We start from the raw sequence: 11338 nt of genomic DNA on the forward strand, positions 1-11338 counted from the left end.
TTTTTTTTTTTTTTTTTTTTTTTTTTTTGAGACAGGGTCTGGCTTGGTTGCCCAGGCTGGAGTGCAGTGGTACGATCATGGCTCACTGCAGCCTCAGACTCCTGGGATCAAGCAGTCCTCCCACCTCAGCCTCCCATGTAGTTGGAACCATAGGCATGCGCCACCAAACCCAGCTAATTTTTGTATGTTTTGTAGAGACCGAGGTCTTACTTTGTTGCCCAGGCTGGTCTTGAACTCCTGAGTTTAAGCAGTCCGCCTGCCTCAGCCTCCCAATGTTACTGGCATGAGCCACCATGCTGGGCCGTGAGTTGACTTCTAAGTGAGAGTGTGTTATTCTCCTCACAAATCTTATTGTCTATAGAATAAAGTTCAGACGCCCTACTAGACCCTGAGGACAGAAAGCTTAATAAGACAGTATTGCTGCCCTAGTCACCACTCTCTGTCACCCCGGGATTGCAGATGTGTAAACATCATTCTCGTATAAATGTGGTGGCCCACAGTGATACCTAAGAACAATAGTATTACATATTGCTGCCACAGAGCAGGTTCCAGACTGTAATGGTGACACAGAGGAAAAACAGCGTCTGTGCTGAATGAAGTCATAGGGTAACTCTGAACTGCTTGTTGAGGGAAGAATGCAGAGATTTACCAAGGAAATGAGGAGGAGGGCGTTTGAGACAGTGGGAAGTGCAGATGCAGGATAGTGAAACTTCACAGCACATCAGGCCAGCAGCAGGGTGACAGCTGGAGTTTGAGCCAGGCAGTAGGAGGTGACATGATGGAAGCAGGGAAGCTGTATCCTAGAGGGCCATGGAGGAAGACTGGACTTCGTCCTGTGGGGTCTGGGCAGGCACTGAAGGGTTTCCAGTGGGGATGGGAAGGGCTATAGCGCCAGACTTGTGATGAGTCTGGCAGCGGTTTGGAGGACAGACACAAGGAAGATGAATCCAGAGGTCGGGGTGATTCTGATGTTCCTGGCAAATGGTAATGGGCCTGAAGCAAGGTAGCGGCTATGACAGCCAGCAGGAGAGCATGCACCCCAAAGAGCCAAAGACCTGGGGGATGGATGGAAGGAAAGAGAGTACTCTCAAATGACAAGCAGATCCACTGGTGGTGCCATTAGTGAGAATAGCAGATGGGAGAATAGTCCTCATTTTAGGAAGAGATCATTTGTTTTGAACAGGTTGTGTCTGTGGGACGTATAGGTGATGATAGTGGGCAGTTAGATAGGTGAACCTATAGTTCAGGTGAGCAGTCTAGATTAGAGATAAGAATTAGGGGCCAGGCACAGTGGCTCACGCCTGTAATCTCAGCACTTTGGGAGGCCGAGGTGGGCGGATCACTTGAGGTGAGGAGTTCGAAACCAGCCTGGCCCACATGGTGAAACCCCATCTCTACTAAAAATACAAAAAATTAGCCGAACATGTTGGTATACGCTGTAATCCCAGCTACTTGAGAGGATGAGGCAGGAGAACTGCTTGAATCCGGGAGGCAGAGGTTGCAGCCAGCTGACATCACACCACTGCACTCCAGCCTGGGCAACAGAGCAAGACTCCGCCTCAAAAAAAAAAGAAGAATTGGGGAATTAGGCCGGGCGCTCACGCCTATAATCCCAGCACTTTGGGAGGCCAAGGCAGGTGGATCACCTGAGGTCAGGAGTTCGAGACCAGCCTGGCCAACATGTTGAAACCTCGTCTCTACTAAAAATACAAAAATTTGCCAGGCGTAGTGGCGCACAACTGTGATCCCAGCTACTCGGGAGGCTGAGGCAGGAGAATCACTTGACCGGGAGGCAGGGGATGCAGTGAGCTGAGATTGTGCCACGGCACTCCAGCCTGGGAGACAGAGCAAGACACTCTCAAAAAAAAAAGAAAAAGCTAGGAAATAACCCAAGGTATACTCTTGCCTTGCCCCTCACTTCCTCCCCATTAGCTTTCCATCCACTCAGTAGCCAGCCTGCACCTCCGGTCAAATTTCCTGCTGCATTCTGCCACGAATTTTTGGGTAGAGCGTACTACCTTGAAATTCTGAAGTCTCCATGCAATTGCTCATATTTCCTCAATCTAAAACGATGCACACAGCACAGAAATGGATCTCCCGAGGGATATCCTCTAGCACCAGAAGAACCTGACAGGTCTCCCTGCAGATCTTTTCAGGTGGACTGAGGACACCAGGTGATGGTCACGGCACCTGAGAATCCAGAATGTCCTGCCTCTTAAGCCAGTTATTTTTGGCCATTGAATATCTGGATACACCTGAGATCAAATAACAAATTTTAGTAAAACCAAATGCTATTACAAGTTCTAAAGTATCTCTTAACTTTCTTACTTCAGATGTGGAGGTACCACATGGTTCTCTGAGCAGCGAAACTTTTCAGTTTCAACCACCATTACCTCCTGACACTCCTCCACTCCCCCGGGGGACTCCTCCGCCCATCTTCACCCCTCCACTCCCCAAGGGCACCTCGCCGCTGACTCCCAGTGACTCACCCCAGACCAGAACAGCATCTGGAGCTGTGGATGAGGACGCACTGACTCTAGAAGAACTTGAAGAACAGCAGAGGCGGATCTGGGCAGCCCTCGAGCAGACCGAGAGTGTAAACAGCGACTCTGACATTCCTGTGGACACACCTTTAACTGGGAATTCCGTTGCCTCATCACCTTGTCCAAATGAGCTGGACCTCCCTGTCCCAGAGGGAAAAACATCTGAAAAGCAGACGCTGGATGAGCCTGAGGTACCAGAAATTTTTACAAAGAAGTCAGAAGCTGGACATGCCTCCAGTCCAGATTCTGAGGTGACATCACTTTGTCAGAAGGAAAAGGCAGAGTTGGCTCCAGTAAACCCTGAAGGTGCCCCCCTTGATAATGGCAGTGTCGTACCAGACTGTGACGTCAGCAATGGGGGCAGCCGGAAGCTCTTTCCTGCAGACACCAGTCCTTCAACAGCCACTAAAATTCATAGCCCTATACCTGACATGAGCAAATTTGCAACTGGAATCACGCCATTTGAATTTGAGAATATGGCAGAATCTACTGGAATGTACCTCAGGATAAGAAGCTTGTTAAAGAACTCACCCCGAAACCAGCAGAAAAACAAGAAGGCCTCTGAATAAGGGCTTGACTTAGCACTGAGAGCTATTTAGTAACTTTGTTCCGTTAATTAGTACTAATTAAGTGGATAGATAGAATGGTTTTCCTGTTTGTACCTCTCATTTTTAAAAATCTATCCAAGGTTCGTGTTCCAAAGTCAAGCCTATTTTAAAGAAAGACTGAGCTCACTAGTTCACTATATTTTATTCTCACTGACAAAACTTGGGGGGAGATGTGAACATGACCTGGTTTAGAGAGAGTTTGTTAAGGTTTATACTATTTTTGGATTGTGACTGTCCGTCGAGAGTGATGGTTTTTATCTGTCTTTTGTACATTGTTTTCCCTTTCTACATTTTGCTAATTATCCTGTATATAAGTTTAATATATCACTTTTTAAAAGAAAAAATTCTACCATTTTGAATTAATGTTTCAACTCCTACAACCAAATGAGAAAAATCAGGGATGAGCAGCTTTATCTCATTTGGGGTATTTTTATAAGTGATTTACATGCGTCAATTTTAGTAGTACTTTTACTTTTTTTGTAACTTCATTCTTCATATATGGTTGCTGTACAGGTATGTTCATCTTTGTGTACAGAGGTTTAATAAATTAGTTTTCATATACATAATCTAAGACTTTGAATACAAAAAAGTAATTCACAGGTAAAACAGTGTATATAACTTTTTTTTTGTTTCGTTTTGTTTTTTGTTTTTTTGAGACGGACTTTCACTCTTGTTGCCCAGGCTGGAGTGCAATGGAATGATCTCGGCTCACCACAACCTCTGCCTCCCAGGTTTAAGCAATTCTCCTGCCTCAGTCTCCCGAGTAGCTGGGATTACAGGCATATGCCACCATACCCAACTAACTTTGTATTTTTAGTAGAGACAGGGTTTCTCCACGTCATGTCAGGCTAGTCTTGAACTCCTGACCTCAGGTGATCTGCCCGCCTCAGCCTCCCAAAGTGCTGGGATTACAGGAGTAAGCCACCTCACCTGGCCAGTGTATATAACTTTTAAGTGTAAAAGTAAATTGTTGGCCAGGCGTGGTGGCTCATGCCTGTAATCCTAGCACTTTGGGAGGCCAAGGTGGAAGGATCACCTGAGGTCTGGAGTGCAAGACCAGCCTGGCCAACATGGCAAAACCCCATCTCTACTAAAAATACAAAAATTAGCCAGGTGTGGTGGTACATACCTGTAATCCCAGCTACTTGGGAGGCTGAGGCAGGAGAATCGCTTGAACCTGGGAGGCAGAAGTTGCGGTGAGCCGAGATCATGCCACTGCACTCCATCCAGCCTGGGCAACAAGAGCAAAACTCTGTCTCAAAAAAAAAAATTGTAAAAATTAGTGGTAGCAAAACAAAAATAATGATAGGAATTGCAAGTTTGGGTGCTTTCAGTGGATTTCAGCCTTAAATAGAGAAAGAGCAGAATTTTGAAAAGTAATTATTTTGAAAAATGAATGGCATGCAGCTAGCCTTTGTATAATTTTCTAGATTTGAACCCTAATAGTTAAAAATTAAAAATTAGACATAAATATTGCTTTTAATTGTCATATATATATATAAGATAGAGCTGAAACTGTGGTTTAGGTCTTTCTGTGGAATGCCATTACGTCTTTATGTTAGTCAAGTCCATGAAAATAAATGTTTACGTTGTCTTGAATTGTTAGTCTCAGGCAGTGTTATCCTGCTCTCAGGCCAACAGGGGGAGCAAAATAGAAACATTCCAGATATAGTTTTCATTTTTGAGAACTTGAGTAATCAGATGTACTGTTCTGTAAAGAATAAAGGAAAGGAAAATTATAAAGAGAAATTTCTTTTTAAAGCCCTCACAGAATGTGCTAGAAATAGAATGAAATTTAAAATAATTTTGGTTTCTTTTCCTGTGAGCTTAAGTTCAAAATAAAAGCAATCCTTTACAGTTGTTTACATAGTGTTTTTAACCTGATTTCGCTCAGCATTTCTGTCAGGCAAATCATTATCACCACTTGGAAGTAAGGAAAGGGAGGCAGAGAGAGGTTAAAGGAACTTGTTGACATTCCAGAAGTGGTTCTTGAGAGGCAAGTGTTCAACTAAAGATTTGACTATTCCCTACATCACAGCAGTAGTTGTTTAAATGTCCCTTTAAGAAGTATTGCATTAGTAGAGTCACCTGTGAATACCAGAGGTATCTTAATAGTTACCTCTTTGCCATCTACCAGACATCATGTTAAGGTATTTTTGTGCATTATCCCATTTTCACAGTCACCACATGGGATAGGCATCGTTAACCTCATTGTTTAGAGGAAATACACACAGCTAAATACACACATAACTAAAACACACAGCTGATACACAACCTAGTAAATCTAAATCCAGATCTGACTCCCATATCTGTGCTCTTAACTGCTGTACTGCCTCCTTGTCAAAAGCTCTATAAAAGCACCAATTTTTTTTTTTTTTTTTTTTTTTTTTGAGAGGGAGTTTTGCTCCTTGTTGCCCAGGCCTGCAGTAACAATGCCCCGATCTGGCTCAGCCACAACCTCCGGCCTCACGGGTTCAAGCGATTCTCCTGGCCTCAGCCTCCCTGTTAGTACTGGGACTACAGGCATGCGCCACCCACCGCCCCTGCTAATTTTGTATTTTTAGTAGAGACGGGTTTCTCCAGTGTGGTCAGGGCTGATCTCGAACCCTTGACCTCGTTATCCGCCCACCTTGGCCTCCCAAAGTGCTGGGATTACAGGCATGAGCCACTGCGCCCGATCTGCAGGTGCCCCATTTTAAAAAGATATTGTTGACCAGGCACGGTGGCTCACGCCTATAATCCCAGCACTTTGGGAAGCTGAGGCAGGCAGATTACCTGAGGTCGAAAGTTCAAGACCAGCCTGACCAACATGGAGAAACCCCGTCTCTACTAAAAATACAAAATTAGCAGGGCGTGGTAGCGCATGCCTGTAATCAGCTACTTGGAAGGCTGAGGGAGGAGAATCATTTGAATCCAGGATGCAGAGGTTGCAGTGAGCCAAGATTGCACCATTGCACTCCAGCCTGGGCAACTAGAGTAAAACTCAGTCTCAACAAATAAATTAATTAATTAAAATAATAAAAAAGTATTGTTTGCTGTTTTGGAGTATTGCGAGACTGTTGGGTGGAGGAACAAGTTACTGTTTCAACTTGTCCATACCATGACAGGTTCCAGGTGTGGGTAGATGAGGTAAGAACCAGACACTTGCCCTTCAAGATTGACTTGGAGCAGGGGTGGGGATCTCCTTAATCTTTGCCTTGGATTAAAGGGAATGTAAACTGCAATGCAGGTTGCTAAAACAAGGCCAGCTCTTTGCTGTTGTCTCCTAGAAGCAGGTAAGTGGAAAGAAGGAACTGCCCTTATTAAAATACAAAATGACCTCGTTCTTTTTTCAAAAGATCGCATTTCCTTACATGGTGAAAATACTGTCCACTTTCTACTCACATGAAGCATCCTCCTGGTTGATTTTATTCTTCAAGTTCTCAGCTGAAATCATTTTGCTCTTCTGTCTTGAATTGTGGTTTTTTACTTTTTTTCTCTCTAAGTAAATCTTTAGAATTCTGTAGATTATCATTAGCAGGCAAAACCAGCAAGGGTGTTGTAATAGCTTTTAGTACCCAAGTTGCTTGTGTCAGAGGCGTTTAAACCAGAGCAACTCCATCTTGTATAGCGGCTGGGTAAAATGAGGCTGAGACCTACTGGGCTGCATTCCTAGATGGTTAGGCGTTCTAATCACAGGATGAGATAGGAGGTCAGCACAAGATACTTGTCGTAAAGACCTTGCTGATAAAACAGTTTAAAGTAGCCGGCTAAAACCCACCAAAAACCACGATGGCCACGGGAGTGACCTCTGGTTGTCCTCACTGCTACACTCCCATCAGTACCGTGACAGTTTACAAATGCCGTGGCGACATTAGGAAGTTACCCTCTATGGTCTGAAACGGGAAGGCAAGAATAATCCACCTCTTGTTTGGTATATCATCAAGAAACAACCATAAAAATGGGCAACCAGCAGCCTTGGGGCTGCTCTGCCTATGGAATAGCCATTCTTTCCTAATAAACTGGCTTTCACTTCATGGACTTGCCCTGAATTCTTTTTTTTTCTTTTGAGACAGAGTCTCACTCTGTCACCCAGGCTAGAGTGCAGTGGCGCAATCTCGGTTCACTGCAACCTCCGTCTCCCTGATTCAAGCAATTCTGCCTCAGCCTCCCCAACAGCTGGGATTACAGGCACCCGACACCACACCTGGCTAATTTGTGTATTTTTAGCAGACACGAGGTTTCACCGTGTTGGCCAGGCTGGTTTAGAACTCCTGACCTCAAGTGATGTGCCTGCCTCACTCTCCCAGTGTTGGGATTACAGGGGTGAGCCACTGTGCCCAGCGTCAAGCTGATTTATAATCTGGGACTGCATCCCATGCACACGTTTCCTCAATACTCAAAGGTTTACTTTTAAAAATGTTCAGTGTAAGCCAGGCACAGTGGCCCACAGGAGCAGGAGGATTGCTTGAGCTCAGGAGTACAGGACAGCCTGGGCAACATAGTGATGCCCCACCTCTACAAAAGTAAAAATAATTTTTATTTTAATAATATTTTCTTCCCAAAGTGCTGGGATTACAACTGTGAACCTCTGTGCCCGACCTGTCATTTCTTTACAAGACCAAAAACAAAATAAAATATATTTACTCCCGCTTTTTTTTTTCCTAAGACGGAGTCTCACTCTCACCCAAGGTGGAGTGCAGTGATGCGATCCACCTCCCAGGTTCAAGCGATTCCCCTGCCTCGGCCTCCTGAGTAGCAGGGATTACAGGCGCCCACCACCACACCCAGCTAATTTTTGTATTTTTAGTAGAGATGGTTTCGCCATGTTGGCCAGGCTGGTCTCGAACTCCTGACCTCAGGTGATCCACCCACCTCGGCCTCCCAAAGTGCTGGGATTACAGGTGTGAGCCACCATGCCTGGCTTTATTTCCCCCTTAATTTTTTTTTTTTTAATTTGAAAAGGAGTAATCTCAGCTACTCCGGAGGCTGAGGCAGGAGAATTGCTTGAACCTGAGAGGCGCAAGTTGCAGTGAGCTGAGATCACGCCACTGCACTCCAGCCTGAGCAACAGAGCAAGACTCCATCTCAAAAAAAAAAAAAAGAAGGAAGGAAGGGAGGGAGGGAGGGAGGAAGGAAGGAAGGAAGGAAGGAAGGAAGGAAGGGAAGGGAAGGGAAGGAAGGGAAGGAAGGGAAGGAAGGGAAGGAAGGGAAGGAAGGGAAGGAAAAGAAAAAAGAAAAGTGGGATTTGTGTGTGTGTGTATTTTCTTGAAATAGGGTTTCACTCTGTTGTCCAGACTAGGGTACTCAACCTTCCGAGCTCAAGCAATCCTCCTACCTCAGCCTCTTAAATAGAGGGCACTAGAGCGATGTGTCACCACACCTGGCTTATGTTAATATTTTTCATAGTGATGGCGTCTCCCTACGTTACCCAGGCTGGTCTTTAACTCCTGGGCTCAGGAGATCCACCCGCCTTAGCCTCCCACAGTGCTGGAATTATAACCATGAGCCACCAGCCCCCACAAAATATTGATTTATTTATGGGATGGAGTCTCGCTCTGTCACCCAGACTGGAGTGCAGTGGTGTCATCTAGGCTCACTGCAACCTCTGCCTCCCAGGTTAAAGCAATTCTCCTGCCTCAGCCTCCCTAGTAGCTGGGACTACAAGTGCATGCCACCACGCCTGGATAATTTTTTTGTATTTTTAGTAGAGATAGGGTTTCACCATGTTGGCCAGACTGGTCTTGAACTCCTGACCTCGTGATCCACCCGCCTCGGCCTCCCAAAGTGCTGGGATTACAGGCGTGAGCTACTGCCCCTGGCCTAAGAAATGTATTTTTTAAACAAAATTTCCTATCAACAATGTGGTTGCATCTGGAATTTTGTAATAGGAGGAATTACTGAAAAGGCAAGGGGTGTGGCCCTTACTGAACGAACGCTAACATTCCAGGCAGCTGAGATTGCTCCTTTGTAGGGTGACCTCAGGCCAGAGTGAGTTCTTAACGTTTTCCATCATGGAAGCAAATTCATTAGTCGTAAGTGAGAATGACAAACGAAACTGGATTGGAACAGGTTGTGGGATTGGACCCAGGGCAAATTTCTCACAGGCTTGGAACAAGTTTCCTTCTGTTCCTACCACGGTCCTGATCTTGCATTCTTCAAACCAATTATAACTCTGTTCATTGTACTGGCCCAGTCTACTAAGTTTTTATCTAGAACATTTGGAGGAATATTGAACACCTACTATATGAGGGTAGTTGAAATCTAACAGGGTTCATGACTTTAGAGAGTCAAGGATTAGGACAGGCATAGCAGGCATGTGGTAGGAATAGAATGTTTGCCTACAGCCGTAATTGAAGGAAATGTTAAATTTCCCTGGATTCTATCCAGAAGGTCCATGGACCCCGAGTTAAGAACCTTGCAGCAGGGCTGGATGAGGTGGCTCACGCCTGTAATCCCAATGCTTTGGGAGGCCAAGGCAAGAGGATAGGTTGAGGCCAGTAGGTTGAGACCAGTCTTGGCGACGTAGCAAGGTTCGAGACCTGTCTCTACAAAAAATAAACAAAATTAGCTTGGTGTGGTGGCACACACCCGTGGCCCCACCTGCTCGGAAGGCTGAGATAGGAGGATGGTCGAGGCTGCAGTAAGCTGTGATCATGCCATTGCACTTCAGCCTGGGTCAGAGACAGACCCTGTCTCCCAAGAAAAAAAAAACTTTTGTTGAGTAAGTGACTGTATTCAAAGGTTAAAATAGCCTACTTGTTTATTACCTTTTAGAGACTGGTTGAGGTCAAGTAGATTCATGCTCAGGGTAAGAGTTTGAACTCAGTGATCACTAAGCTTCCTTCCAACTCTCTTTTTTTTTTTTTTTTTAGAGAAAGGGTCTTACTGTTGCCCAGGCTTCAGTGCAGTGATGCGATCATAGCTCACTATAGCCTCGAACACCTGGGCTCTTGCTATCCTCCTGCTCTGCCTCCCAAGGAGCTGGGGCTGAAGGCACATGCTGCCATGCATGGCTGATTTTCATTTTTATTTTTGTAGACGTGGGGTCTCAGTTTGTTGCCCAGGTTGGTCTTGAACTCCTGGGCTCCAGCAATCCTTCTGCCTCAGCCTCACAAAGTGCTGGCATTACAGGCCAGAGCCACTGCACCCAGCCATCCTTCCACCTCCTTGGTCTGTGTTTTGCCCTCACTTGAGCTTCCTTCATCATAACTTGCATTTCATTTTTGACGAACTGAAGCAATTTTCTTTGTTTTTTTGAGACAGAGTCTCGCTCTGTCACCCAGGCTGGAGTGCAGCGGCGCAATCTTGGCTCACTGCAAGCTCCGCCTCCCGGGTTCACGCCATTCTCCTGCCTCAGCCTCCTGAGTAGCTGGGACTACAGGCCACCACCACACCCGGCTAATTTTTTGTATTTTTAGTAGAGACGGGATTTTACCGTGTTAGCCAGGACGGTCTTGATCTCCTGACCTCATGATCTGCCCACCTCGGCCTCCCACCAAAGTGCTGGGATTACAGGCATAAGCCACTGCGCCTGGCCTGAACTGAAGTAGTTTTCTAAGCTCCTTCTTTATTCTGATGCTCAGAGTAAAACTGCTTTTTTTGTTGTTGTTGTTGAGACGGAGTCTCGCTCTGTCGCCCAGGCTGGAGTGCAGTGGCCAGATCTCAGCTCACTGCAAGCTCCGCCTCCCGGGTTCATGCCATTCTCCTGCCTCAGCCTCCCGAGTAGCTGGGACTACAGGCGCCTGCCACCTCGCCCGGCTAGTTTTTTGTATTTTTTAGTAGAGACGGGGTTTCACCGTGTTAGCCAGGATGGTCTCAATCTCCTGAGCCGATGATCCGCCCGCCTCGGCCTCCCAAAGTGCTGGCAGGTGTGAGCCACTGTGCCTGGCCTCTTTTTTTTTTTTTTTTTAAAGACAGGGTCTTGCTCTGTCACCCAGACTGGAGTGCGGAGGCACAATCATGACTCACTGCAGCCTCAACTTCCAGAGGCTCAAGCGATCCTCCTGCCTCAGCCTCCCAAAATGCTAGGTTTACAGGCCTGAGTCCCCGCACTCTGCCTTTATGGAGACTTCTTCATGTAGGCATGGTCAATTGTTACCTTAATCTCCAGCCCTTTTCCCTTACCCAGAGGATGGAGGGTGAGGCTGAAAGTTTCAGGATGCTAATCATGGTTTGGTCATTCTGGTGACCAGCCCCCATCCTGAA

The 11338-nt window shown here is 46.0% G+C and overlaps 1 protein-coding gene across 1 annotated transcript in view; it reads left to right on the plus strand.

Moving 5' to 3' along the window:
* Positions 1-3722, plus strand: part of ZCCHC8 (zinc finger CCHC-type containing 8) — a 35144-nt gene extending 31422 nt beyond the window's left edge. The window contains 1 exon segment of the mRNA XM_017889017.1: positions 2334-3722. Coding sequence (XP_017744506.1) covers positions 2334-3112 — 779 coding nt within the window. The 3' untranslated portion in view covers positions 3113-3722.
* The last annotated feature ends 7616 nt before the right edge of the window (positions 3723-11338 follow it).

The sequence above is a fragment of the Rhinopithecus bieti genome, unplaced genomic scaffold (assembly GCF_001698545.2).
Source record: "Rhinopithecus bieti isolate Rb0 unplaced genomic scaffold, ASM169854v2 scaffold_574, whole genome shotgun sequence".
Taxonomy (NCBI): Eukaryota; Metazoa; Chordata; class Mammalia; order Primates; family Cercopithecidae; genus Rhinopithecus; species Rhinopithecus bieti.